The sequence below is a fragment of the Stigmatopora nigra genome, chromosome 13 (genome assembly GCF_051989575.1).
Source record: "Stigmatopora nigra isolate UIUO_SnigA chromosome 13, RoL_Snig_1.1, whole genome shotgun sequence".
Classification (NCBI taxonomy): domain Eukaryota; kingdom Metazoa; phylum Chordata; class Actinopteri; order Syngnathiformes; family Syngnathidae; genus Stigmatopora; species Stigmatopora nigra.
This window is the reverse complement of record NC_135520.1, coordinates 7,508,618-7,536,426: the sequence shown is the minus strand read 5'-3', so window position 1 is coordinate 7,536,426 and position 27,809 is coordinate 7,508,618. Positions and strand designations below refer to the sequence as shown.

The 27,809-nt window shown below is 40.8% G+C and overlaps 2 protein-coding genes across 3 annotated transcripts; both read left to right on the top strand.

The window, feature by feature from the left end:
- The first annotated feature begins 230 nt into the window (after nt 1-230).
- Nucleotides 231-14,821, top strand: palm1b (paralemmin 1b). The gene is made up of 8 exons (XM_077731075.1): nt 231-339; nt 524-567; nt 925-1,444; nt 7,858-7,900; nt 8,363-8,443; nt 11,862-11,977; nt 12,218-12,288; nt 12,719-14,821. Exons 4-8 carry the CDS (start codon nt 7,859-7,861, stop codon nt 13,066-13,068), a joined length of 660 nt encoding a protein of 219 aa, XP_077587201.1. The 5' UTR covers nt 231-339; nt 524-567; nt 925-1,444; nt 7,858; the 3' UTR covers nt 13,069-14,821.
- A 1,332-nt stretch (nt 14,822-16,153) lies between these two features.
- On the top strand, nt 16,154-27,740 carry ptbp1a (polypyrimidine tract binding protein 1a). Of its 2 annotated transcripts, XM_077731071.1 has the most exons (16): nt 16,154-16,238; nt 17,035-17,088; nt 17,182-17,212; nt 19,998-20,058; nt 20,246-20,418; nt 20,555-20,701; nt 20,804-20,977; nt 21,229-21,336; nt 21,665-21,845; nt 22,153-22,227; nt 22,313-22,470; nt 23,638-23,671; nt 24,696-24,788; nt 24,907-25,123; nt 25,258-25,335; nt 25,415-27,740. In XM_077731071.1, the coding sequence occupies exons 1-16, from the start codon at nt 16,231-16,233 to the stop codon at nt 25,545-25,547; spliced, it is 1,725 nt and encodes a 574-aa protein (XP_077587197.1). In that variant the 5' UTR covers nt 16,154-16,230; the 3' UTR covers nt 25,548-27,740. The 2 variants fall into 2 exon arrangements, with proteins under 2 accessions (XP_077587197.1, XP_077587198.1); XM_077731072.1 differs by lacking the exons at nt 16,154-16,238; nt 25,415-27,740 and adding an exon at nt 16,608-16,757 and having other exon boundaries at nt 25,258-25,339.
- Nucleotides 27,741-27,809: the final 69 nt, after the last annotated feature.

Below are 27,809 nucleotides of genomic sequence, written 5' to 3'. Positions count from 1 at the left end.
AGGGGTGCATTTTTATAAATTGTTCCAAATTGATGTTTGGTTAAGAAGATTGTGTGGAAGAGATTTTCATTGAATACACAACTGTCTTTCAGATTCACTCCATTTTCTTCAATGTCCAAATACATGAAGTAAAGTGATTGGCCGATTAAAGGCTTTGTAATGATGCTGTGGTGTCATGGCCACATCACTCTTTATCCTAAATGATGTAAGTGAACTCATCTTTTATAGGCTGACAAGGAACAAAAGGTTCAATACATTGTAGCTTTTAAAATAAAACAAAAACAAAAGCTTTCAGAAGTTACCTGTCTGAGACCAGCCATGCAATTTTCAACCTTTGAGGTATGTCACATAAAAACACACACACATAGTATGAATTATGAGGATTAAAGTCCCTCTTTTCACAGTAGATAGCCAATAAACAATCAAAACTCAAAATTTTGACCTGCATGATTGTTAAGATTTAAAAAGTCTACACATCCCAGCTTCTCCTAACCATTCAACTGTTTCAACTTTTCTTTTTCAGGTTTGGTTGAAGAAAAGAGAGACTATGGGTGTGCACACATTCAGGTCAGCGTGAAATTACCTATCACTTTTAAATGAATGCTAACGGATTAATTCAATTTATATCTCCAACAAAAGCATTGAGGAAAATTCTCAAGTGACCTAGATAGAAATCTGATTAACTCTGGTTCCCTCTGCTGTCTATTTGCTATTGGTGCAACATATCCTCCTCTCTCTAGTACAGTAGAACCATAACAGAGGGGAAAAAATGAAAAGCTTTGCATCTAGAAATGAACCCCATGGGAAATATAGCATTGCGGATATGTTTGTGCCAATGACACGCGTATTCGATGTTTTATTCGCTAGAGGGCGACAAATCCTATGTTGACTAAATGTCTCCTCCCTTGTTTGCTTTCTTAACAGCTCCAGTTAATCCAAAAAAAAGCTTCATTTGGATGAACACGACAGGAGCATCGGCATTATAAGAAACGCCTTGATATTCCAAGAGTCCCCACCATCAGGACATCCCCCCTCCCCCCATTTTTTTTCAATCTCCTCCCCCTCTTCTTCTCCCATCTCCATTTCACATCCCCTCCCTCGCTCCTAACGACATTACAACCTGCCCCTAAACCGACGCCCATGCTCGGAGCTCTGCCGAGTGCGTCGAGGCGCTGAGCCGCGGGCGTGTCGCCACCACAGTCGGCTTGAGAAGCGCACCCGTACCGGGACAAGCAGCATCACCTCCGAGTGGAAAGAGGGAGGGAGAGAGAGAGAGAAAGAGGAGGCGGAGGAGGAGGAGGAGGGTGGCTCGGAAGAAGGAGTGTTAAGGAAGGAGAGGGAGAATTAAACACCACGCGTGTTTTCTTTTCTTTTTCTTTTTTTGGGGGGGTTGGGGGGGTGGCTGTGAGTGGAAAGAAGAGAAGTGATCGACCTCCGCGGCCGAGTAAGTCATCTATTTTGCTTATTTTTGCTATATGGTGCAAAGAGAGAAAATGAAAGGAATATGAAGGAAAAATACATATTTTTGTATTTCTCGCCTTTCCATCCATTGTCTTTCAATTTTGCATCCGACAGGTGTAACCGGACATGTTTACGCCAGTGCTTCATCATGTCATATCGATCTGTTGTGCTGCTTAAGGAACATAAGAGAGAGAGAGGGGGAGAGTATGTGGGTGTGCGTCTTTATGTGTCAGCATCAGCACCGCCATCATCATCGTCATCATCCCTCCCTTATTTTTGATTTGGAGTTTAATCCTGTCACGATGCTGACTGGCTTTCACTGGCGTGTGTATGTGATGTGAGCAGTCTGCTGCTCCAACATGGCGCACGGCAATGGCCATGACATAGCCCTGTCTGGAATCCCTGTGTGTGTGCACGTGTGTGTGTGTCCCTGGCTGCTGTGCTCGCGTTGATACGTACAGTACAAACAGCAGAATGCTTGCAGTTTCCATTAAAGCCATGCCGTTGATAGCATCCCTCAAAATGGATATACATACAAGAGGCCGGGTTTGCAAAAGCTACAGAAATTGGAATGCTGGGTGATTTGAGCATCCAGGCCCAGCCCTTTTCAAGCATTGCGAGTCATCTTTTATGGTTCACAGAGCATTGTGTGTAAAAAAAAATGTGATTAGCACACTGTCATATCGCAGTACTTGGCAGGAGGGCCTTTATTTGTTATTTATTTTCAACCGACTTGTTAATTTGGAGGTAAAAAACTAAAATGATTTTGTGTCAAGATGTATAGTCTGCTCTGATTGGCTGCCAACCAATTCAGAGGGTCCCCCGCCTAATGCACAAAGTCGGCTGGGATGGGCACCGGCACCCCCCACGACCCTAATAAGGATAAGCAGCAAGGAGATTGAATGAATTTTCTGTACAGCTGTGTCTTTGACTGCTGTTTCTTCAGTGAACCCTTATACCACATGAAGAATGTTTTTTTGTGGTAAAATAATTGCTTTTCATAGTCATTTAAATCATTTTGGCATACTTTATGTGCAGGCCATTTTGCCTCTGGTAGTAGTTTGTTTTATCAGATTGGTGTTGCTTTGTAGCACTCAGCAGGTGGGATAAAATGGCTTATTTTTGTGCATTGTCTCTGCACACGTTTTTGTTTGATGTCCAAATCTTGTGAGGTGAGAGCGGATTGAATGTCAATCGCAGTTTGTTAAATTTAACAGTCAGAAGGTTGTTGAGCTCACTGGCAGAAAATTTGTGAGGTTGGGGTGCCAATGTTTGATATGTTTTCTTAGTTACAGTTTTAGGAGTGGTCATGGGCCCATATTACTGTGTGGTCAAGCTAAAATCGTTTGTGATTTGTTTTAAGTTGCGATAAAGGGGGTGATGTCTCCTCCCATGCAGCTCGTGTCTGCTTTGTGTCTTGTCAGCAATTCGCTTTGGGCCTGACCGGCACCCTATCGCCAGCCAACTTTTGTGCGTGCGTGTGATACAATGAGCTGGTGAGCTCTGGCATGCATCTGTTTCCACTAGTTGACTTAGTTGACTTTGTAGTAACGGCTTCCAAGAGTCAAGCAGACTATTGACTTTTTAATATTTGTGTACAAATAGTCGCCTGCCTGACAAAAAAGTGTGAAAGTGAGCTGCCTAATTCCCAAATTGTCTCTTATAGGTGGCCTTTCTGAATGAAGTAATTTTGTGATGTCACCGTTGTAGTTTACTTGTGATTCTAGTTGTGTATTTAGTGCAACAATTTGTAGTCGTAACAAAATTAACTCACTTTAAAATTGTTTCTAAAGGTAAACACAACAAAAATGGACTATAGCCTGTATCAGAACATCTGCTGATAAGTCCAAAACACCACTTCAGGCTACTGTGACCAAGTGCGTAAGCTATTTTAAGCATTAGAGGGCATTGGCTATCTCCTCGACCCACTGTGATATATATTCATATTAAAATGACCCTCATTGTCATTAAGAAACCATGAAGGCCGTTACTAGCTATTCGATCTGTTATAGAGAAGGAAATAGAAGCTGGTTGTCCCGTCATTCTTTTTAATAGGACATGCCATTTACTGAAAAATGCACAAATGATATGTATATTTGTATCTATTCTCATATTTTTTTGCTCAGAGCCAGCCAGCCAGCCTTGGCTGATAGCCAACTAGCAGGATGGCAAACAGCAGCATAACGGAAGAAATCCAGAAGCAGTCTAGGGAAAGCTATTATACTACTGCTATTGACGGCAATATATGTCCCAATTCATTTGAATTGGTAGGCAAATGATTAGAAATTTTCATTTTTCTAATTGCATCTTAAGGGGAACGGTATCCAGCTGTGAGATATGGTTAAATAATGCAACACGGCCCACCTTCCTACTTGCAAGATGCTTCTATTCGTTAATTTTTCTGCCATTTTGTCACATTGCACATTACAACAATTGCTTGGTCATGACAGTTAAGGAGGGAGCCGCCATTACCAGATATTGCTTCTCTCCTGGATAGTGTCGTTTGATATTCTCCGGTCAACCCCCCCACCCTCTCACATTCACTCATGATCACCAGTGGCCACTGTCAAAAGGCCCATTGATACAAAGCCAAGGGGGGATTTTGAACTGAACGTAACCCGAGTTGAGCACACAAAAACATTCACGATTCCCAGTGAAAGGCGCAACAACATAAACAATTACCGGGCCTCAACAGAGCCTCTTCTTGAGACGGTGCCAATAGAAGGCACCTATACTTTAATGCTTCCTGTCTTAATGTCGGAGGGGCTTGTCTTGGTAATGCATTGGGCTTCTTCATATTGCTGATTGGCTAAAAAAATGAAGTATACTTGTTTTAGTTGCACTTTGGTGGATAGTTGTCAGTTTCTGCCCTGGAAAGAACATTAATGAAGGTACAACAAATACATGCAAAAAAACTTTTAGATTAATTCATATGCTGCCACGTTTATGATCATTTTTTTTGGAAATGTGCAGGTAAAAATGTTTTTGCAGTTACATTTATTCAGTTTATTACAAGACATGGCACTGTCTGTAATGCAATATGTGATCATCCACTTGAAGTTATTTAATGTGACCTTGCATTACTTTTAAAAACTTGAGACATTGTAATGAAAATGCCAGAAATGCCTTTTTTTAAGGTACTTTAGTTGGTCCTGTTTGAGATAAAATTCAGATAATTGTGTTCCGGACTAAAATATGGTTTGACCTAAGATGACATACACTTTTAATGTTGGCTGTATTATGTCAAAAGGCTACTGACATGACTTGACTACATTGTGTACAACTACTACAGACATTATTCATGTCTGTCCATCTCTGAGGGGGCCTCCTCTGACCCCTTCAACAGCTAACATTAGACCTCGCGGGCTTCCTCGAGTTTTGCTTAAGACAGTCGGATGCAGTGGCCTGCATTTTTGATGTGCCCGTGGCAACAATGCGAATATCCTTGCTAGCAGCGTATTGTTCTCTTCATGATGTCGGGGCTGGGAGGAAGGAAGTCGTGGAAGTCTGGAGCAGAGATTCGAGAGCTAAGTGCTCGTCCTGCAATGGGGGATGGAGATGAGTTTCCTTTCTCTTTAACTGTAGGATGAGGGTCAAGAGGCATTTCACTCTCATCATTCATTGCATGGAGTGGAAATGGTTTGATTTTTCCCTTGCCAGACACTTCTATGTGTTAATATTGGGTAATCCATTCATTGCTTGCCAATTTTTGCTGCCCTGTAAAGCGGTAGGAGACCATGTATGAGTTTGGAATCCGATACACTGAGTTTTGTCAACTCACCGGTGTCAAAGTCAAGTCCCCGGGTCAAATGCAGACCATGTCATTTTGTACGGCCCACTTTTTATTTTTTTTTCTAAGTAAAAAAAAAAATCCATCTGAAGGAAGTCAAAACTGCAATTTGAGCCCATTGAGACTTTGACACCACTCTCTCGTATGCAGGTTTCCAATTAAAAAGTCAAATAGGCTACTGTGGTTTTTGCCATTTTGTAATGCGTCACAAGTGATTGTTCCACTTGATTGAATTTAATTGTGTCCTTTATTGGTTTGTTTTTCCGATGGAAGGGAAAAAAAACGTCGTAAATGGTTGCTGCAGTATTTCACAGCCTGGGCGTGAAAGTGTTTACTCGCTGCCTCAGCGTGTAGGTGGATCACCGGCTGCTAATATGGGGTGCATGTGGTGTACCTGTTAAATATAACTTTTCTGTTCTTTCTTAATCAGACAAGAACAAATAACTACACTGTTGGGTACTAAATTAGTGATAGGCAACCTACATCGTGACAAAATTTGGAATATTAGTCTCAAATGTAAAGCTGTCAATTGAAAATCATGCAAAAAGTGGATAAATAACTTCTTTTTGGTTGCTTTTATTTTTAATATTTTATAATATATTCACATTTTGCTCTAGATTTGAGGTCTTTGTACATCAGTCTTGTGTACAGTCAAGAGCAAAGCCTTGAGGAATGGTGCTTTTAGCAGTGAGCTGGTGGGGCTCTATGTTGGCCCTTAATGTGTTTCTTCCTGGAAATGCTACAAGTGCATCGGCTCCCCCCCATCAAGGGAATTGGCCCAGTCATTAGTCAGCTCTCCTGCATACCTGTCAACCTCGAACCATTTGTGATCTTACCAAATTTTGTTTTCGCCCTTACATATATGTATAAATACATGGAAAATCTTACCACTTTACTTTTTTGTAATTTTTTGCAAATGAAAGTAAACATAAACAAGGGAACAGGAAACGGAAATCACATGGTGAAAGTGTTACAAAACGAAATGTTTATCATGATCTTTTTTTTTTAGCCAATCAGAGGCGCCGGTACATATATCACTTGGCAGACATGCGTTTCCGGGAAGAAACAATGGCGGATGGTGAAAAATGGCTAGAAAGTGCCTTAATTTATTTTTTTTTCTCAAAATCACCGTTTAGCGTACCATTTTCATGTGTACAGCGTACCAATATAAAAATGGGCTTTCAGTTGTACCAATTACGGCGAGAACGTACCAGTTGACAGGTATGCTCCTGCAATATACCTGCCTTGACAAAATATAGCTTTACTTGTTCAGGGCCATTTCCTAAGATGATGTTGGTCAGTGTTTATATTAACTTAATCTGTTGAATATTCTAAACGTTCTTTCATTGCTGGACTGTTTCCAGGATTCAATGTTTTTTTTCCCCAAGCCACACCCGGAAAACCTAAACACAGTCTCCTCGCCACTGTTTTTATGTAAACAAATTAGATACAATATATATCTTCTGTGGTAAAATGAAAAGTGAATATTTACGTTTCACTGACGAATAATCACTACTAACCCTCCTAGTCAAAATTGCTTGGACGGTTATCAGCCAACGAATTAATAATATCGTTGCATTCAAATAACTACCTCTATTTTACACTAAATACGTTTCCTTTTGTGACAATTTTGTTTGTATTCGTGAAAATAGACTTTTATCATGTAAAATAGGTGCTTTGGTTGTAAAGGTCAGGAAAAATTGATCCATAGTGCTTTTCCCGGACTAGGAGCCTTTAAGTAATGCAGTATATAGACATACATTGAGACAGAGTGAGTTTGCACTGTTGCAAGGGCGGCGTTCGATCAGATGATTGCGGTCGTATCCATGTGACACGCGGTGATGTGGTTCGTTGGCAGGCAGCAGAAGGCAGTCTAGTGTCTCTGTATCTGTTTTGATGTTAAATTGAAGGGAAGCTCCCTACAACACTATTAACTGGCGACTAGCATGTTATCTTTTTGGGGACTAACAAACGTTGAATTAACCAATACCAATGGAAGTGAATGTTTGTGTTGTTGTGTGTAAATGAGCCAGTTGTGGTTATGACCCTTATTTATTTATTTTTTTACTTTTGCACTTGCCTGAATTGGTCATTGCCTAAAATTAAAAAAGAACAAAATATGTTAATCATTGTTAAATTACTGTTAGACTGTTTTGATTGCCAGGAAAGGCAATGAAATCAGCAGGAAGTCCCATAATCGAGCAATCCTGGATTCTTTCGAACAGGAAAATTACCACGTTACTTAACACTTTACCTAAAACGAAATATTTTAACTGGTACTGTGTTTGCTTCATTGACGAAAATAAGTATCGATCACTGTCAACGGCAAGTAATGTGATAGAAAAAGTTCAATGTTTACATTATGAATTCCACTTGCTCTTACAACACTTGTCTGGAACATATTTGAAACAAGGCTGGAATCACCTGCTGACACATTAGAATACCTCCTTGGGCTCTCATTGGCTGGAAGGAGTCCAAAGCAAAGCCAAGGAATGAGTATTGGACTTGTTGACACTTTGTTTGTCGTGGGCGTCCGACAAGCAAGTGTCAAGGTCGCTGATTGTTTGCGTGTCTCACACTGACGCTCTCTTGTTCTCCCCCTCTAGGATGGAAGAGGTGACGCAAGAGGAGAGGCTCCTCGTTATCGCGGTGAGTAGTAAATCGTAACTCTTGCTAATGATGAACTCAAAACCTTTTACATGCTGTCTCCGTCACCACTAGGGGATATCAAATAATAATGCACTCCAGGACCCTCGTGCTATTTCTTTGATTACATACACTTAATGGGAAGAGAAAAGTCTTGGATTTGATAGAAGACATGCACACACTGTATATCTGTAACCCTAATAAAAACATTGAATTCAATTCAATGTTCAGAGCTCTCTATCGAAGAATAATTAATATTTTGTCATACATTTGTATTTAATGCTAAATCACATTGTGATGTGATGGATGCGACTTTTTGCTCCATAATTCAAATATCTTATAATTGTACTGCTGCCAAAAGACCTTGAAAATGAAAAAAATATATATTTTATTCTTGGTATGACAGAATCTGCATGAAAATAATACTGTATGGCAATGTACAAACACTATTACTAATGCTTGTAGGAGAAAAGGAAGAAGCAGACAGAGATTGAGAACAAGAGGAGACAGCTGGACGATGATAGACGACAACTGCAACATCTCAAGGTACACTGACACTAAAAGAAAACATATTTCATTGTTTGTAATATAAAAAACCCCAGAATAATTCCCTTTTTCCTCTTTTAAATGATATCTTAAACCAAAAGAAAAACAAGAGTACAATGTATACCAATGAAATTCCATTTGGTTGAGTTTGAAAATTGTCTTTCATTTCCCTGTATAACAACTGGCATGTCAACGCCACACCATTTTCCGTATTTGCTGATTTGCAGCAAGAACTGAATCTAAAAATTAGGATCTAATACGTAACAAATTGGTCAAACAATTGTTTCCAACAACTAAATTCTGTAGCAAATCTCGAACTGAACTTCCAAATCCCACCCACCAGAATTAGTACATTCCAACAACAGCTCCCTTTATTTATTTTGACAGTCCTTTCTCCATTGTGGCTCTCTTTCACTGGAAAATAGGAATAAAAGTCCTGCCGAGCTCTGAACCTTTAAAACGCCTAAATCCAAGTTGATGATAAGCAATCGCTGCCAGCTCACTGCAGGCCTCCCAAGCTACGGCGCCCTCTCTCTGAGATTCCTCTTTTCACCCTCGGTCGGCCTCAGCAATTCCTTCTTCTACCCTCGTGCGATCCTCCCCGACTGTTATTACGGAATGTTCCAAATGAATGGCAGATAACACCAGGAACTCTCCCTCATGCCGTTTAAACACACAAACACGATGTGTAGTCTTCTGGCACTTGTCGTGTCAAAGGGCAAGGTTTTTGTCAGTGCCTGCTCCAACGATATCAGGAGTGCCGGGCAAGCTTGACGATAAGCAGAGTTGGCTAAAGTACTAGTGCTCTTTACTTAACCTTTTATAAAGCACTCCATTTTACTCCAATGACGGCACTCAGACGTTCAATACATTTTGCCACCGTTACTCTACTTTTCAAAGGAAACAATTACAAAAGAGAAGGATAATAATGTAGTTTATCCACCTTTTTGCCACCATTTTCTTAGATCTTTGCACCGCTCAACACTGAAGACGTGATCCTTTACTGAAACATAATGTAGTCAGTGTGCAATTTTTAACGGTGCAATTTTTCTCTAAATGATAGCCATTAATCTCTAAACTTTCAGCAACAAAATATTAGGTTAAAGTACCGTTAAGCACTAAAATATTCATGCATTCATATATTCATTTTCTGAACTGCTTAGGGAACAATGTACAATAAAAAGGAACTTAAATTTAACATGTTTAAATCTAATAATCTGGGGAGTTTTTTGTGTACATAAGATGCAATGCGATCTTTCAGACGGTACTACCTACAATAAAAAACTATTATTGTATAAGCAATCTTGGTCCCTAAAACTTTGGGATTGTTTTTCCCCCAACATCCAATAATATTGCACATTAGGCTTTACATTTCCCAGCATTAATGATAAGAGCGCAAAGATGGCGATGAAAATATGCCTGCCACAAGTTCATCTATTTTCAGAACTCCTCTCTTATCACGTGTGTTTGTACGTGTGTCATTGTGTACTTCAGCGAGGGGACACACAAGCCTCAGACAATGCAGATGGCTTTGGCAGAGGAAACTATGCTTTGTCCCCCCCCCCAAAAAAAACACACCAAAGAAGTAAAAACTAAAACCTGTTAAACTCATTGTCCGTCATTGATGATGATGGATGTCGTTTCGTTTCCATTGGGAGAGGTTGGCAGCAAACAATCACTGCCAGCCCTTCATGTCAAAATAGATAGGTCACCCTCAATTACAGTGAATGTATTAATAACTATGCATGGCAGTGAGTCTGTAAAGTCTCCAGAGACGTGTGTGTGTGTCTGTGTGCGTCACAGTTCCGTCTTTTGTCTGCTACGTTAGCAGCTTTTTCACCCCGTGGAACAATAGAGACATAACTTTACAACCCCGCCGTGTTTGTGTGAGTACATTACATGATGTCATCCGCTGGTGGGTTTTTGGGTGTGGCAGAATTGAGACAGCAGAGAAAAGCAACCTTTTTTAGATTCAGTGCAGATCTGGCGTAGGAAGTGTTGAATTACAATCTTTGGCATGAGTCAGGATTACTTCTTACACACACTCAAAACTAAAGCAACGTAGTATTGGAGTATTTTTGTTGTTGTTTCTAAGAGCCTTTCACCTGTTCACTAGCACGTATGAGTTCCTTTCAGTTGTCTTTTATGCTTTATGACCGTGTGTGTGTACATCACTACTTTTCCCAGGAGTCGTTGAAAGAAAAGCACTTCCACAGATTAAAAATCTCCGGACAAGAAACTGCGGGGATCCACACTGACATTTATAGCTTAGTTTAGTGCTCTACTCCTTCATAAAAAGTTCACAAACTACCTATTGCATGGAGAGAACAGGAAAGAGAGAAAGGGGAAAAGAAACAGGGGCTGTCAAAGTAATAATTGCATCATGCCTAAGGAATTCTCAAATCTAGATTTTTCGTCCCAAAGGGCTTTGAAACCATTCCCGGCTGTTTTTGTGTAAGGCCTGTAGAGGTCTATGCATGTCACTTCCTATTGCAACATCTGTAAATGAAAGAGAACCTACATGGTTTATATTTTTAATATCTTTTGGTTATGTTTCAGTATTTGTTCGAGGGCCACAATTGCACAGCAGATTAAGATAACAACATGATAACATTTAGGAATGGATGAATGGGAGGAAGATGTTTAAATGAGGACAACTTGTTTTTTTTAATCTTGTCACGGATGGCGATCTGTAATTGGGAAAACTAATTTGGAGATGTAATGATAACAACAGGTGTTAAACTGCTCCTGTTAAAGTCATACAAAGTTAAATGTGGGCATAGTGTGTGTTCCCACACTTTGTCTATAATAAACCGGATAATTATCAACTCTTGCTTATTCTGGTTACTGACTGACTAAAGTAGCCAAATCGTCTCATTTACCGATTCTATTCTCAATAGCAGGATCACTATCTTTATAGAGTTGAATATAAATAAGAATAATAAAAAGAGATGATTTAAGTAATTGGTGAATTTTGCCTTCAAATTTGAAAATCAGGATCTGAGAAAATGGCCTGAAAAAAACATTCATGTTTGCCTTAAAGTATTGAAACATTTATTTGCACCATTAATGGAAAACTGACGCCATCACACTGTCACCCTGGGTGTCACATGTAGCAGCTTTGCAATATGGTAAAAGATCCTTTAGCAACTTAGATTTTTTTTTGTCATTTTGTCTATGCTTGTGATGTTTTTGATAACAAATACACTCTGAGCACAAAATTATAGTATCCAAAACATGAAGTTACAGTTTCTTAGGTGAGATTTTATTCATAAATTATGTTCTAGTACTGTATTGGGCACCAATACTTAATTTCCCACTCCTCTTGTTAATGTTATAACATTTACTGCTTAATATGTTTTTATTATGGTGTGATAGAAATTGTGTGATTAAAAAATGGTTCCTTTTGTCCCTGAAGTCTAAGGCACTGAGAGAGCGCTGGTTGTTGGATGGCGCTCCAGCCGAGGAGGAGACACAAAAGCGCCTGCAGGAGGAGGAGGTGAAGACCAAAGTCCTGGAGCAGGTCATTTTTAGGTCAGTGTTGGAAAAAAAGATGTTCCAAGATTTTTCTTGGTTTGAATTCAACATCATTGTATTGGATTATATAACAACACATTTCAGTTGAATTCGTAAAAACAAACTACACCAGCAAGGTCATTTGGAGTTGAATTGCTAAACTGACTGAATGTGACCACAATAAATCAACATATTACCGCATAGTGGTTTAAAAAATATATACGCTTGTCTGTCTGTGACGTCTGTTTCTCGAGGCAGACTGGAGGAGGAGATTGAAGAACTGGAGACAGGTGTGCCAGCCAATAAGGGCATGGCCAAAGAAAATGGAGGTATGTTGGGTTGCCAAGGCGACACGCAATTGCCGATACCATAGCAACTTTCCCATGTGGCCCCTAACACCGAGTGAGAGAGCTAATAAAGACTGGTGGAAGCGGCATATAAATCAATACTCTCCCACTTGGACATTGTCGTCAATCGCAATGAATGAGTGGACTAAACGTAAAAATACTTGTGTGCAAACTGCCACTATTCATTGACTAATGGACGACTATAATTGCTCATCAAATGAATCAACAATCTATTACATTGTTTTACCTAAAAGTAATTAAAATCCAACCCCCTTTTACAGCCCCTCCAAAGCTAATCTTTCATTATTTACATTTAAAATGTCAATTTATTGGGTATTTTAATGTTTCAATTTGAAAATGGTAAATGGTACTTCAATCCTACCACTCTGACTCTCTACCTCTAACCCCTAAGGAGAAAACGGTGTTTGCCAGACCCCCAAACGGGAGGTGGCTGGCATCGAGGCCAAGCTACTGGGCCCCAGTCCCGAGCAGGCCAGTGCCGACAACCCCGTCACTCTGGTCTTCATGGGCTACAAGACAGTGGAGGACGAGAAGGAAGGACGCCCGGTCACTGGGACCGACGGGGCGGATGGCAACGTGAAGGCCGAGTTTGTGATGATCGAGGACGGGGAGGCCAAGCTGGCTTCGGGAGACGCGGCCACGGCCGACCCGGCTCCGCCCAATGGAAGCATGGCTGAAAAAGAGAAGGTCGAAGAGGAGAAGGAGAAGAAACAGAGCTGCAAGTGCTGCGTGGTCATGTGAGCTGTGTGTGTGGCTGCAAGTGTATGTGCAGGCTTGTGCACCAATGCATGCCTGTTTGTGTACCTTAGTTTTGTGGGTGTGCCCAGAGTGAATGATGTGTGTGTGTGGCTGTGTGTGTGTGTGTCTGTGTGTGTGTGTGTGTGTGTGTGCGTGTGTGGTTGGGTGCGTGTCAGGATTGTACAATGCCGATTTACCACCAAGAGCCAAAACAAAAAGCTCCAGCTCCAACAAACAACAGCAGAAAATAACCACAGAGACTCCTAAGTACTCCGCCTACTTTATTTACTCTTGTATTTGACTTTTGATTTCTATTGATATTTTTCTATTTTTCTGTCTGTTGTATCCCGCGTATCTTTGTTATTATTATGATTACGGGACTGTGTACTGTACTGTATGTTGTTCTTGTTGGAAAGGGAGGAAGTAGTTGTTCGCTCTCTGCATTGTACAGTACAGCCCTCAACAAGGGGAAAAAATCCTGGAAATCTAAAAAAAACAACCTAAAAAACATAGTAAAAAAAAAAAGAAGTCATTCATAGTCCAAGCAAGACACAGATGCTTCAAAATATATATCTCTGTGTAGGCCTAGTTAACTATTTATCAGCCAATTTCATATTGCAATATTGTCCAAGATATTATTTTGAATAGTATTTTAATATATTGATATGAAACTATGTTTTATACAGTGTATTTATTTGTTATTTTGCGATTCTGTGTGTAATACATACATACATCGCCGCCACCAACCATTAACTTGCATGTAAGCTTTGTGTCATTTAACCAACACATTCTTTGACTAATTCAGGCACGATTTACGCTGCAGGTCCAAGTGGCCAATATCATGGATATTTTCCTTTGTTTAAATGGGTGCGTTTACATCAGAGGAAAACAGGAATCTGCTGACTTCCTGATAGACAAATTCCATGAGCAAGTAAGTTGGCTTTTTTATAAAAACAATTCCCTGAACCACAACAACCTACGCAAGGCATGTATCCAAAGTTGTCAGCCATTCATTTTGAGAGTAAAATAGACTAAAACTTAGCACTGATTTGGTGTTTTCTCACGTTTTTGTTGTTTTTAATCAAACTAGAGGCAACAGACGAAGCCAGTGACAGGTAATATTTCTTAAATCTTGTTACTATCAAGCTTTCCCCCCATTTGATTGTTTATTTAGTGCCATTGATGGCAATGATTACCCCCATCCATTTTGACTTGGACTCCCAGCTCCCTCCTCGCTATTAATTGCATCAAAATGACATCACTGAAATTTAAATGTTACTATTTTAGAGCAGTTAAAGAAATTTTGCTTGACACAATTGTCTTTACTTGAAACATGCAGCATAAATCAATCCACCATAAACGCTTTCTGTCAGTGCTATATGTGATACATTTAAGAATATATATAAATATAGTATATATATGTACATGAAAGTCTCACCTTTTTGTATTATTTCAACCGTTATGAACAAGTGAGTTGCACAACTGTCGGGGAATGGAAGTCAGTGTGGTCTTTGGTCCCCCGGCAGTAGACTTGTAGCACTGCATGAAGCCTTGCAATTGTTTGACCGTCTCGTCACTGTTCAGTCTCTTTTTGATGTGTGTGCTATCACCTAATCACGCAAATGTAGAAGCAAGCAGGGGTTCCATCGAGATTCGTCGGCCCGTAAATGAGAATAAGAGTCAGTCTTTGTGCAGCTCACGCTTAATGCTTTCTGTGTCTTTATGAACCAAATAAAAACTGTTGCTACTATAAAAATGCCTCAGTTGATTGGTTGATAACCTGCTACATTTCAAAAGTGTCTTTTTACAAGTACATGCCTTTATCCATTGGTATTATGCTGCTGTCATTATATTCATCTGTCATTGTATTCACTTTGAAGCAAAGTGCTAGTTATATACACTTTGTTATATTCCTGGCTCTTATTCCTAGTATTTTTCTCATCTCTTTCTCTGTCTTCTTGTCTGTGTTAAATATTTTTTAATTTCTTGAGGGTTCATTCACTGCACTTTGCATCTTCTGCTCTGTCACGTTCACCTGCTCAGAAGAACAACAACACAGAGGTAATGATCCATTCATAATTTGACAATGACACTATGACTGCCATCTAGTTTAGTGAAATGTGCTTCTATGTTATTCTAGTACAAGTGGGGTCACTTGCACCACATTTCCGTCAAGTGTGGCCTAACTTATTTGCGAAGGACTGCCTTGACCATTGTTGGGGGAAAATAATCCTCTGCTTTTGTTGTCACTTTTACAGCTGGAAATGGACTTGTGCCCTATTTTTCATAGATCAGATCCTTGTGAATGGACCAAAATGATGTATGTATGCAACTTCTAATTTCCAGAGGCCCAGGAAGTACCAGTGTGCTTTAATTTACTGCATACTCCCCCTACTAGTAACAAGATGTGGCTCATAAAACTTGACTGCACTTGCTTCTTCAGTTCCTCGCCTGTAGAAGACCACTAAAAACTGAAGTAAGCACTGATATTTGTTTTTCTGTCTTCAATTTGTCTAACAGTTAAGATTTGCAGGTAAGTGTAGTACTGTTTGTTGATCATCTGTCCAATTACTACTTAATAGAGCAACTCAGAATCATAGTTTTACAAAGTGCAGTTTTCCTAATACGCCACTAAAGGGAGTAAGCGAACAGTTTTGGAAGTACCTAGTATTGCATACACATTGAAAACAACTTGGACTTGGTACTACTTTGGAAATTCGCATATTTCAGCACCGATTGCTGTCCACTTTGGTGCTCTTATAAACATTGCATAGACATGTTTTTCCTTTTATATAACTTTTTTCATACAGGTTTTTACTTTAATCGGTATGAAAATAAGTTTTTTCCACTTCAATCAAAGTTTAGGTTTATATTATGTACATCTTAGTTTAGATTATAAACTAAGATATACCTAATATTTTGGTTGATGGGTGGAAATTTGCCGCGGCCTTGTTTTTTTTGGCGCCGTCACGCCCCTTTCAATAATACTGATGGGCGTCTTGACCAATGACAGGCCAAGTTTATCTTAATCCCCGCCTTCTCTGGGCTCTTGTGAACGAGCGGACTAATCAGCGTTCGCCTCGGCGCGTTCAGCCATTTTGTAAGAAAATCAAGCAAGTCTGCCGCCCTACCTTCGCCTCAGACCTGCAGTTTTTTTCTTGTGCAATGGACGGGTAAGTCAAAAAGCAAACACTTTCCGTATGTCTTTTGTACGATCGAATTACCCGCACGATCTCTTATACGGGCATGCCGTTGTATTCTCCAGATCCTTTTTTTCTGTTTGGATTTCGAAAGTTGTGACTTAAAATTACTTTTTTGCCCCCTTCTTGCGCCACCCCTCCTCCGCGGACGGCCACTCAAACATGCAACAGTTAGCTCGTTAGCCTAGCCTTCGATTAGCGTCGTCAAGTTGTAAAATCGGCACGTTTCTATCATGTAGAAAAGACTTTTTCATCATGTCAAAGGATAAAGCTGAGATCGGGGCGCGCTGATGTTGTAGCGTCGCCCCTTTTTTCCACGAGCGAGGTAACTTGGGCAGGTCGATCGAAAGCAACGTGTCTCATTTCCGCATTCATGTTTTGTGCGAGGAATCAGGGCCATGTTGGAAGCGACCGATGTCTTCAATCCCAACATTTCGCCTCAGTTGAATCAGACTTTTTCAACTGCCGGGGGGGAAACGATATCAAAGCACAGTAAGGAAACTTTATGGCGTGGCGATTTGCGTCGCCAGACACTTCTAAGCTACCCGTCGCATCATCTAGATTTCTTTTTGTGTGTTCGGCGGTTCCCTTATTTCGATCACCTGAAGTCGACAGTTGGTTGGGACGATTTCCGTGTGTTGCTGCATGTTAATTGTACCCAAAATGCGCGGTTTTGACTCATCTTCGTTGTGCGATTTCACGATTCGTTTGCATTCTAATCTAAAGGTAACATCCTCTGCTTTTTTCTTTTCATCTTTCCACTTCACAGCCGTTTAGACGCTGACTTGTACCCTCTGGGATCCGGCTACGTCCCTGAAATTGAGTAAGAATTTTTCTTCTCTTTTTCCTGTGTAATAATGTTTTAATTGATCTGATGTTTTTTTGGTCCGTTTTAACTGTGTTTGTCTTTCTACAGGAGTGTCCATGACATATCAGTTGGCACGAAGGTAAAAGATCAGTTTTTGTTCACTATACAAATGTTTCCTGGGCGTATTTTGGGACTCAGACTGAGAGTTTACTCACTGGAAAAGAGGCTGTGTGGGAGTTAGGGGTCAGATTTTTCTAAAGGGTGGAAGGGGATTTTTTTCCATTTCCTGTTTAGTGAAGTGGGTTGCTTTAAAGTACACAAAAGCTGTGCAGATGTGCCTGCCTTATCAAAGAAAATGAAGTCAGTTTGTACGTTTTCTTGAGAGTTAGGGAGTATGAGGTTCCTTACTCTGGCAAATACTTGCCAGTTAACTTGATCACCCCCTATAATTACAAAGACAAGTCTCAAACGCAGCAATCATCTTGAATTACTTAACCCTGACGCATGCGCGGCGCTTGGAAAAAAGTTTCCTGTTTATCCTGCATATTCCTGAGGATTTTTTTTTGCCTCCTCCCATCAAAGTTGTTAGTGAGCTTTGTTGACTTTGATGCGATTTCTTATCTAACTTCTTACTCAACTGACTGCACCGGAGAGATCAAAACATGAAGGTGGTGGCCTGATTCCAGGCAATCTAGCGGCCATTGTATGGCAGGCCAAAGGTCTAAGCGTCTGTTTGAACAGTTTGCCGAGTACGCGTCCTCGACCGACAAACCACACCCTCTTTCGTTCCAACCGAGCCTGTTTTTCAACATATCCCCGCTGATGGCCGATACTCCACTTGTTGTTACATTTTAAGATAGAACAGAAATGCAAGTCGCAGTAAGAATCTGTAAGTGCACAGTTACAGTGCCATGCTGGAGTCTTGTAATTATTTGTCTGGAGTAGAGCCTCTGGAATTCCGCGGTCACATTCCAAACCCCCGCCCCTCCTAGCCCCCTAGTGAGACACCCTCCCCCTCCCACTCCAATGGGAGATCAGGAAAAACGTATCCATACCTGTGTGCCCTTGTTTTACTATTTGAATCTAAAATGTTTTTTAAATACCCAACACTAACCGGGTGCAATTTTTACCATGCACTCCGTTTCTTCTATTTTGAGAGATTACACATAACTTTTTCAGGAAGTGAGTCAGTCCTATATGTCGCCATTAACTGAAGACGTGGTGAGATGAACAATGCAAACAAGTATGCGCTCATTCAGGACAGTATAAAATAGTCTTAAAACTGGCCACACTTTAGCATCTGAACTCAGTAAATAGAAAAGAATGAGGAGTTAGAGGAGGAGCAGAAGGGAAGTATAACATCAAGTTCGAATCGGATGGTTAACTAAAAAAAAGCCAGCAGTCATGCCTTGTACTTCCTTTGCAGTTTTTTTTCCTCTTCCCTCCAATGTCGGTGACGTCATCTCCCCTCAACTAATAAGATTGGAGCCATGTCCCTTTTCCCATGACCAGGGCACAGTAGTTGTATCACAACTTCCCAATGCTGCAGTCATTTCCATTATTATGTTCAATGCTGCTTTCAAAATAGGTGGATCTATCTGACCGATGTTGTGTGATTAGAAACTGATATTTCTGGGTCTGTTTGACCGAGGGAAAATATATCAAATATTTATTGGCCCATTTTGCACTGTACTTTCAGACAGATGAACTTGGGTATTGTAACCCTATCTACTTTAAAATAGTTCAAACTCAACTCATGTGGAAGTAACTTTGTAATCATAGATATTTACATTCTATTTTGTTATCAATTTCGCTTAATGAAGTCAAGGTGCACAGCATGAGAGAAGGGTACAATTTGACCCATGTCAGTCATAGCATTGTTTGGGATTTGCAGTGGTATCGAATGTCAAGGAAACCTCCCATCTTGTGAAATGTGAAGGCTTGGTCGGTTTCACGAGTCTTGAAAAGAATGCTTGCAAACTTGCACGACCGGTTCCCTTTTGCAAAAACAACTTCAAGGCCTCTCCAAATCCCAGATAGTCCTAAGGGGTTCCATATGTTTATGCTCTGCCACGTAACAATACCCCCAGTCTCATCCGGAACAGGACCTTCATTCATTGTAGGCCCCCGTTGTGGGGCTTAGTCCACTGAGCCACTTCTTGTGACTGCTGTACTTCATTATCGGCAGGCCATGTGAACAACACTGAGTAGTGGTGGGAGTAGTAGGGGGCTGGGGGTGGTGTCCACTATCCTTCCAGTCCAGATGGCGTCAGCATGGTTCTATTCATTTTCTACCTGGTTTTAGGTGCCAGGTAGTATTTTTGTGGGGGTGTAATTGTTGACTTTAGAAGGCACAAACGTAGTTGTCTACAAACAAGGGAAAGACAGAAGGTACTGGGATTAAACAATAATATACAATCGTAGATGTGTCAGGAACACATCCACACTCTTAAACCAAAAGAACCAAAAAAAAATTACTTGATAAATAGAGAACAGTTGCCGTCAATGGCGTTGAATACAATCATTCATTTACTCCCACAGACCAACTATAGTAGTGTTTTTTTTTCCGGGGCACCTAAATAGCATCGGCATTTTATTAATTTCTCACTGAGCATCCTTGTGTCAGTTGTCTGAGTTGGGTAATCATCCTTAAAAAAATAAAAAAGATCTTCAGTCCGTGCACTTGCATTCAAAAGATGTACTCAGGCTTATAGTATCTAATTACAAGCCAACTCGTCTCACAGTTACCAACCAGTGTGGGTTAGTGTTTCTTTCTAAAGGGTGTTTTTAAGACTCTGGTTTCGTCCCACCTGAGCACACAATGGTTGAGTAACACTAGAACTGTGCTAGACATTTTGCCACCTGCCGCTCTGAACCCATTGGCTGTCAGATTAAAGTGAGCCTTTTGTTTTGTGCACCGACAGAGAGGATCCGACGAACTCTTTTCTTCCTGCATATCCAACGGCCCCTATATCATGAACTCAGGTATGGGCTTGCTGTTAAAGCGTGGTTTGCCGCAACCCCCCACTCCCCCCCTTGTCTGCGCTCATTTAAGCACTTGTCTGTGTTGCATCCGTTACCACGGCGACCAATCCATTATTCACGAAAGCCGAGAGACGCCTTTTCACTCCCCTGATTGTATCTCCCTTATTTCCCCTCTCCCCGCTTGCAGCCAATGGCAACGACAGCAAAAAATTCAAGGGTGACGTTCGCAGTCCTGGTGTTCCGTCACGTGTGGTTCATCTACGCAAGTTGCCCAGCGACATAAACGAGGCCGAGGTTATTGGGCTCGGTTTGCCCTTTGGAAAAGTTACCAATCTACTCATGCTGAAAGGAAAAAACCAGGTATGGACTCTTATGATTTGACTTTACCTGTCATTTCTGGTTTCTTTTCTGGGCTTGATTGGTGTTATAATAAAAACACATTTTCCAGATCGCTTGTACACTATATTCAAATTTGCTTCTGTGTTGTTGCCCATAGGCCTTCCTTGAGCTGAACAGTGAAGAGTGTGCTCAGACCATGGTGAGCTACTACTTGTCTGTGACCCCTGTCATCAGAAACCACCCCATTTACATGCAGTACTCCACCCACAAAGAGCTGAAAACAGACAACTCCCCCAACCAAGTGGTGAGGAACATAAGAAATCTTTAAGGCCTTCACATTTTTAAATTCATGACAAAATTTGTCATTTAAAATTTCATTATTTTTTTTTCTCTTCCCTGTTTCCAGCGTGCTCAGGCTGCCCTGCAGGCGGTCAATGCTCTGCACGGCGGTGGCGGCCTCACCGGCATGGCAATTGCAGCAGACACGAGTGGCCTCGCAGGCGGGATCGCTCAAAGTCCTGTTCTGAGAGTCATTGTGGAGAACCTCTTTTATCCGGTCACCCTTGATGTACTGCACCAGGTACACGGATTATGTCACCACCTTCTTATAACTTTTGACATGCAATAGAGGTCTAGTCTGTTTTGATTAAGAGGGCTGACCTGCCAGCCTTTGCTACTCAAAATGGATTGGATCTTTATGGTCGTCAATGCATTTTTTAAAATAATAAATTGTCTTTTTTTGTGTTAATCAGCTATGCCACATACTTTACATATAATACTTGGATTGTCAGTTAATGGCGTTTAAATGCTTTTCATTCTTACACCCTCCAGATATTTTCCAAATTCGGCACAGTACTGAAGATCATCACATTTACAAAGAACAACCAGTTCCAGGCTCTCATCCAGTATGCTGACGCCTTGATGGCCCAAAACGCAAAAGTAAGACTTGGGACAAAACCAGGATGGAAAGCTGTAACTCTATACTTAAATTAGTGATTTGCTTCATTGAGTTAAAACCTTATAACTGTGAATGATTGTCAAGTCTGTTGTGAGAAATTGTTATTGCATAACTTTTCTAATTTTAGAATTAAGGTCTGCCCACTCAATTTGACTTCATTAGGATGTCATCTTGTCTGTGTTACTTTGCTCTTTACAAAAGGTTGTCCTTTGTAACTCTGACTTTGTGGGATCCTGACAATACTCAGTTCACTAGATGTTGGGACAAATCTTCTAAACTTCACAATTATTTTTTTTATTTTTGTCCCAGTGTCTTGATGGCCAGAACATCTACAATGCCTGCTGCACCTTAAGAATCAGCTTCTCCAAGCTCACCAACCTGAATGTCAAATATAACAACGACAAGAGCAGAGACTACACTCGCCTGGATCTCCCCACCGCTGATTCGCAGGCCGCCCTGGACCACCAGGCAATGGCCGCGGCAGCTTTTGGTAATAATCAAATGTGTTTGGACAGACTGAGATTATTATTCTATATTTCTTGCTAGTGCATAGCAATTGATCATGTTTCTGAGGTATTAATGGCAATATACATCCAGTCCATGAATTGGGAGGGCATGATCATGGCCAGTCCCTCCCAGTTTAAATGAATTGTTGATCTATTGCTGTCAGTAGCAATGAAGGGCTTAATTTAATCTAGATAATATAAGGTAGTTATTACGCATAGCCACGACTACTACATTTAGAAAGAATCGAGCACCAATAGAAGGTTTAATCAAAAACTTTGTTTTCCCAACAGCTGCACCAGGTCTCATATCTGCCTCTCCATATGGAAGTGCTCATTTCCCACCAGCCTTTGCCATACAGCAAGCAGGTCAGTGGAGCATATAATTTACTTTTCCTATTGTCAATTTAAAAGCATTCCTTACTAATGGACGGGCCGTTGGCTCCATCCCCAGGTCTTGCAATGCCCGGCATCCCCAGCGCCTTGGCGTCTCTGGGCGTCGGGCACGGTGGCATGGCGGTAGCAGCGGCGGCCGCCAGTCGCCTTAGCTTGGCCGGACTTGCCGCTGCCGGCGGACACAACGTCCTATTGGTCAGCAATCTAAACCCGGAGGTCAGTACATGCTCGCTAGGCTTTCTAAGAGTGCGGGAGGCCATGAAGCTTTAATATCGCAGCTGTCGCCTCGCCGCCCTACTTGGATGTAACAATAGCCTTGACGTTGAAAAAGAATTTAAATATTTTACAAGAAAGGCATTCTCTTTCAGGTTCTCTTGTTTGTTTGACCAAGCCTGCTGCATTTCTGACTTGCCACTTTGCTCACTGTGAATTTTAAGTTTATTCAATTACACTAACTTCTTGTTTTGGTAAAAAAAAAACCTTACCATTCCATATCTTCATTTTTTTGTCCATAATTTGAAATCATTCTTGAGTTGTTTGGAGAGACAATATTACTTTTTACAAGTTAAGCATACGTTTATGAAGTCTTTTATCTAGCATGTGTTAGCCAGCCGTTTGTGTTTGCATAAGGATAAAACCACGATTAAGAATATTTTAGTTGAGCTCACAGCTAAATTTGCCGTGTAATTTCAAGTCATCTTAAAGTGTTATTTAAAAGTACATATTGTCTCTGCCTTTTTCTGTATTTCATTGTTAATCTTTTTCTCTTCTTTTCTCCTAGTGTCCCCATAGTGACAGTGCATTTTAATTTAGCCAGTTCTACTGTCTGAAGCACTACATTTTCTTTGTGTATACTGACCTTGTTTTTTTACTTCCTTTTTCTCTCTCTCACTCTTTCTCCTCTCTACATCCCCCTCCTTTTTTGTTTAACCCACCCCTGACCAATCCCACCCCACCTGTACTTTTGCCACTCACCGCACGCCCCATGACCAATTATTGCCTCTGTCATCCCTTTTTTCCTCCACCTTTGCTACACCCACCCCTTAAAATTTGAACACCACACACCAAATAAACACTATTGGTAACCCAAACACCGTTAAATACACACACGCGCACACACATTTTTGCCCCCAATGTTGACATTCACCCCTCGTGCGTCTCATCACCTCCCCTGCCCTCCTCCTTGTTCTCCTTGTCCTCTCTCCATTCTCTCCTTCCACCATGGTACTGTGGCCTTCCTGTGGACCTCGCTGCCTGTGGCCTGCGGACATGTCCCGACTCCACTCCACTGTCCTCCACTCCTCGCCTTTTTTCCCCTGTACCCTGTTCCCTACCCCCTCTCCCACCCTTTTGGCCCTGCTGCTCCCCCTGCTGTCTCTAAAGAGCGTTACGCCACACTGCCTCTTTATTCTTTTCGGTACGTTATCATCCTTTCATCTTTTTTTTTTTTTTTAATTATTACTACTGTTACCTGGCAAGGTGGGCATGTCTCGTCTCATTATTTTGGCTTTAAGTTTCTTTTTAAAAAAATACAGACTGATGTCTTCATCAGCTGAGGGTGTGGATAGTTTTCTTTTGGGGTGGGTTCATTTGTGTGTGTGTGTGTGTATGGTGGGGAAGCAGGGTGTTGACGTGGGTTTTGAGAGACATGGCAGCTGAGATGCGGCTCAGATCTGCAGCATTTAATTTTTGAACGACTATTGTCACTTCAATCTTCATATTTGCAGCAACCACGGTGGAAATCTGTACAGCACCTTTTTCTTGAATCATTGGTTGCCAATGATGGTGTTAAATGTCCAATCCATTTGAATCGAGAGGGCCAGCAGCAATTATTTGCTACTGTGGTCTACCTTGTTCATATGAATTGGATGTTCATTATCTGACACCCAAACAAACACATTTGAAAAACAAATGTTGGTATGAGTAAAAAAAAAAAACTTTTTTCATACCAACAGAAAAAAATGAAATGCTGCAGCTTTCAGTAAATACAGCATAAACTGGTATGAGAGACTCCTGGGATGATGTCCTTTAGTGTTGGTCGATGCATGTGTAGTATAACTTCTGCATGACTTTAACTAGTTCCCCAGTTTGTACAAGAATCAACTAGTCACGCTCAAGTAATCACACCCCTTAAATTTAATACTGTTATTTCCCCTTTTTCTCTTTAAAGCTACCCCCAAGGCATAACTTTATTTTTATTCTGCAACTGTCCTTTCTTAACAAGACTCTTATTTAGGGTTAGTCTGATTCCATACTGGCTTGACTTTAGCTCAGCCTCAATCAGCCCAGGGTCATTCATTTACTAGAAGATTGCATAGTATTGTATTTATTTTTTTATTTTTATCGTGTTGACTGCTGTGATTGGCTGTGTGACTCTTTGACAATTGCAACTAGTTCCATCACCCTGATTGTCCAAATGACATTGTGTTCCTAATTCTCAGGTGTCTACGGTGATGTGATGAGAGTCAAGATCCTGTTCAATAAAAAGGAGAATGCATTGATTCAGATGGCAGATGGCACTCAGGCTCAGCTAGGTATTTCCCGATTCTCAGTTAACCTTTTCAGGACTCCCATTGAACCTATTTTATCATGACTTAAAGCTTTCTTTTCTTGAAGCTTTACTGATCTTGCTTAATCTGAACTTTGTTTCAGCTATCAACCACTTGAATGGTCAGCGGCTGCATGGCAGGGCCATTCGCGTTACTGTGTCCAAGCACACCACAGTGCAGTTACCGCGAGAGGGTCAAGAGGACCAAGGCCTGACCAAGGACTTCAGCAACTCAACACTGCACCGCTTTAAGAAGCCCGGCTCCAAGAACTACTCTAACATCTTTCCACCTTCGGCCACACTCCATCTGTCCAACATACCGTGAGAATTTTTTTAAAATTTCTACTGTTTTTTTTATTTTTTTATTTGCTTATATATAATCACATAGTAAACAAAACACAAGATGCTATTTTTGCTTGATGTCTTAACATGTCTCCTCCATACCCCACATTTAGACCTGCTGTGGTGGAGGAAGACCTCAAGAGACTTTTTGCCAGCTCAGGAGCTACAGTTAAAGCCTTCAAATTCTTTCAGTAAGTTTTTCTTAACCCACTACCTTATTTTGTCTGTATTCAGAGGCCCATCATAAAGTCTTTTTCTTCTCTTGTACAGAAATGACCGCAAAATGGCCTTGATCCAAATGGGCTCGGTCGAAGAGGCCATTGAGTGCCTGATTGAGTTCCACAACAATGACTTGGGAGAGAACCATCACCTCAGAGTGTCCTTCTCAAAGTCCACCATCTGAGTGCCTTCACATCCCTTCCCACTGCTGATTTATCATCTTGATTGTGCTCAGTGGAAATCACAGGTTTCGTAGCCGTTTCTTTGCAGAAAGTTGCTTCACCTTACAAATTATTGAGCCTTTTTCCTTTTCTTGTTTTTTTTTCTTTGTTTATTTTACTTTTAAGGGTCCCTAATTTTATAGAACATTGTTAATCTGAGAAACACATCCCAAAAAAGGTGCTTAAGTTTCAAACTAAGTTTGTAATTCAGGGAACAGCTTCCTTATAGAACAACATTTTAACCCTTTTGCTTTTAAAGAGCCCTTGCAATAATGAAGTTATACTTTGCTGATAAAAGCACAAAATCATTTGGATTAAAACAAGAGGTAGACTCCGATCCGGTGTCGCCTTTGGTGCTCAAATCTAGCAGCAGTCTGCAATGAAACCGCAACAAAAACATCTTAATGCTAAAAGTCAAAGTAACAAGTGAGGCGTCACTTAGGACTAAATGATGAGTTAAAATGGCTTCTGCCAACTAATCCAGACAAGTTAAAACATTCCTTCAGAGGCATTCTGTGCCTTTCACGCCCAACCATTATACCAGTTGGGCCAAAGGAAAATCAAACATCGTCATAATACAATCTTTTTTTTTCTACTATTTGCTCGAGGCATCTATCCACACCCATTTTCAATAATAATATATCATTTGTTTATCTAAAAGCAAAGCTATCTGCCGACTACAGTCTTTTGTGCCTTATTCCCTCTTTATCGCCCAACGATTCCGAGCCGGCCGCCTTAAAAGCATCATTCCACCTTCAGGGGAAAGTCGCGGCTCGTATGATTAAAAAAAAAACACAAATGTTTACATACTAAATATTTGTGTGAATATATCTGTAGTAAGTATGAATGTAAGTCCAAATAGTTGATGCCAGGCCATGTAGCTCTTAATTCTTTCACAGGATCATTTATTCTTACATTGAATTCATTTAAATGGTCACCTATACATATACATTTATCTATACTTTTCATGTTTTATCATTTATGTCTCGTAACTGTAACAGTTTTCTAGTCTTGTCTTATTTTCCTTTTATGTTACTGTAGTTTACTTTGTTATTCTTCTTTATTTTAATTTTGGTGTTTGTCCCGTTTGCTTATCCGACCGCTAACATTCAGTTTGACCACCAAACTCAGGTAATGGTACCTGCGAGAGGAGTGCTTTGAGGTGTCGTTTTCCCCCCTAGTTCCTCTTTGGCAAGTTAACCTGCTCTAGAGTCGGGCTAATATAGTGCACTTTTTGTGCCCGTTGCACACAATCTAAAAGTCTTAAAAGTTGTCACATTCCCTGAGTGCCTCAAGCACAGGCTCTCATAAGCCTCTGACCACTGTATAGTCCCGAACCAGATGTGCACGCACACACTCACCCACCGTGTTTTTGTGTGTGTTTCGTCTATTTTTGTACAAGATTTATGCATGGTTTTGCAAATGTAGCTACAAACGGTTGTTGTTCTTGTACTTGTTGAGGACCAAAGTTACCTTTAGCCCCACTGCTTTTTTTTTGTTGTGTGTTGGCGCTTTAGTTTAGTTCCAATCTTATTTCACATGATTCGTTTCCCTTCAAAATCCATGCAATTTAATCTGGCGCTATTGCATGCAGAGAAGCCACTCCCACCCTTTCTATTCCATGTAAGTTAGTGAAGCCCCTTCGACTCGACTCAAAACAAAGGCCTCTGTTGCCTCTTCCTCAGTTGCCTTCCCTTTGATATGCCTTAGATGCACAATGTGTTAAATAGAAATCAATACTGTACCTTGTACACTTTTTTTATTCCCCCTCCACCAAGATGGCTTTAGAATGGTGTAGATATGATCACGCCTTTGTGTTGAAAGCTTTTACGTTCCTCCTTTTTATACGGGGCTGTTGGGGTTATTACATGACGCTGGGCTGGGTTGTATATATTCATGTTTTTGTACCACACAATTGACTTTACGTTTCAAAACATGTATATTTTGATAAGACAATACAAGACTTATTCAAAGAAATGTCTACGCCCTCATCCGAGAGCGGTAAAGACCAGACTGTTTGTAACAAAGACATTAAAACTGGTAAGAACAGAAGTGTTTCTCTATATACTCCCCTTTGCTTTCCTTCTGCCATCTTGTTCTTGTCTTTTCACATCTGTTGCTGCCTTCAATAAATCTTAAGTTTGTTCCTTCTGTCATCTGGCCTCATTTGGTTTCTTGTCTCCTTCCTTTCCTGTGGAGTGAATGCCTGCCTGGTTCACATCTTG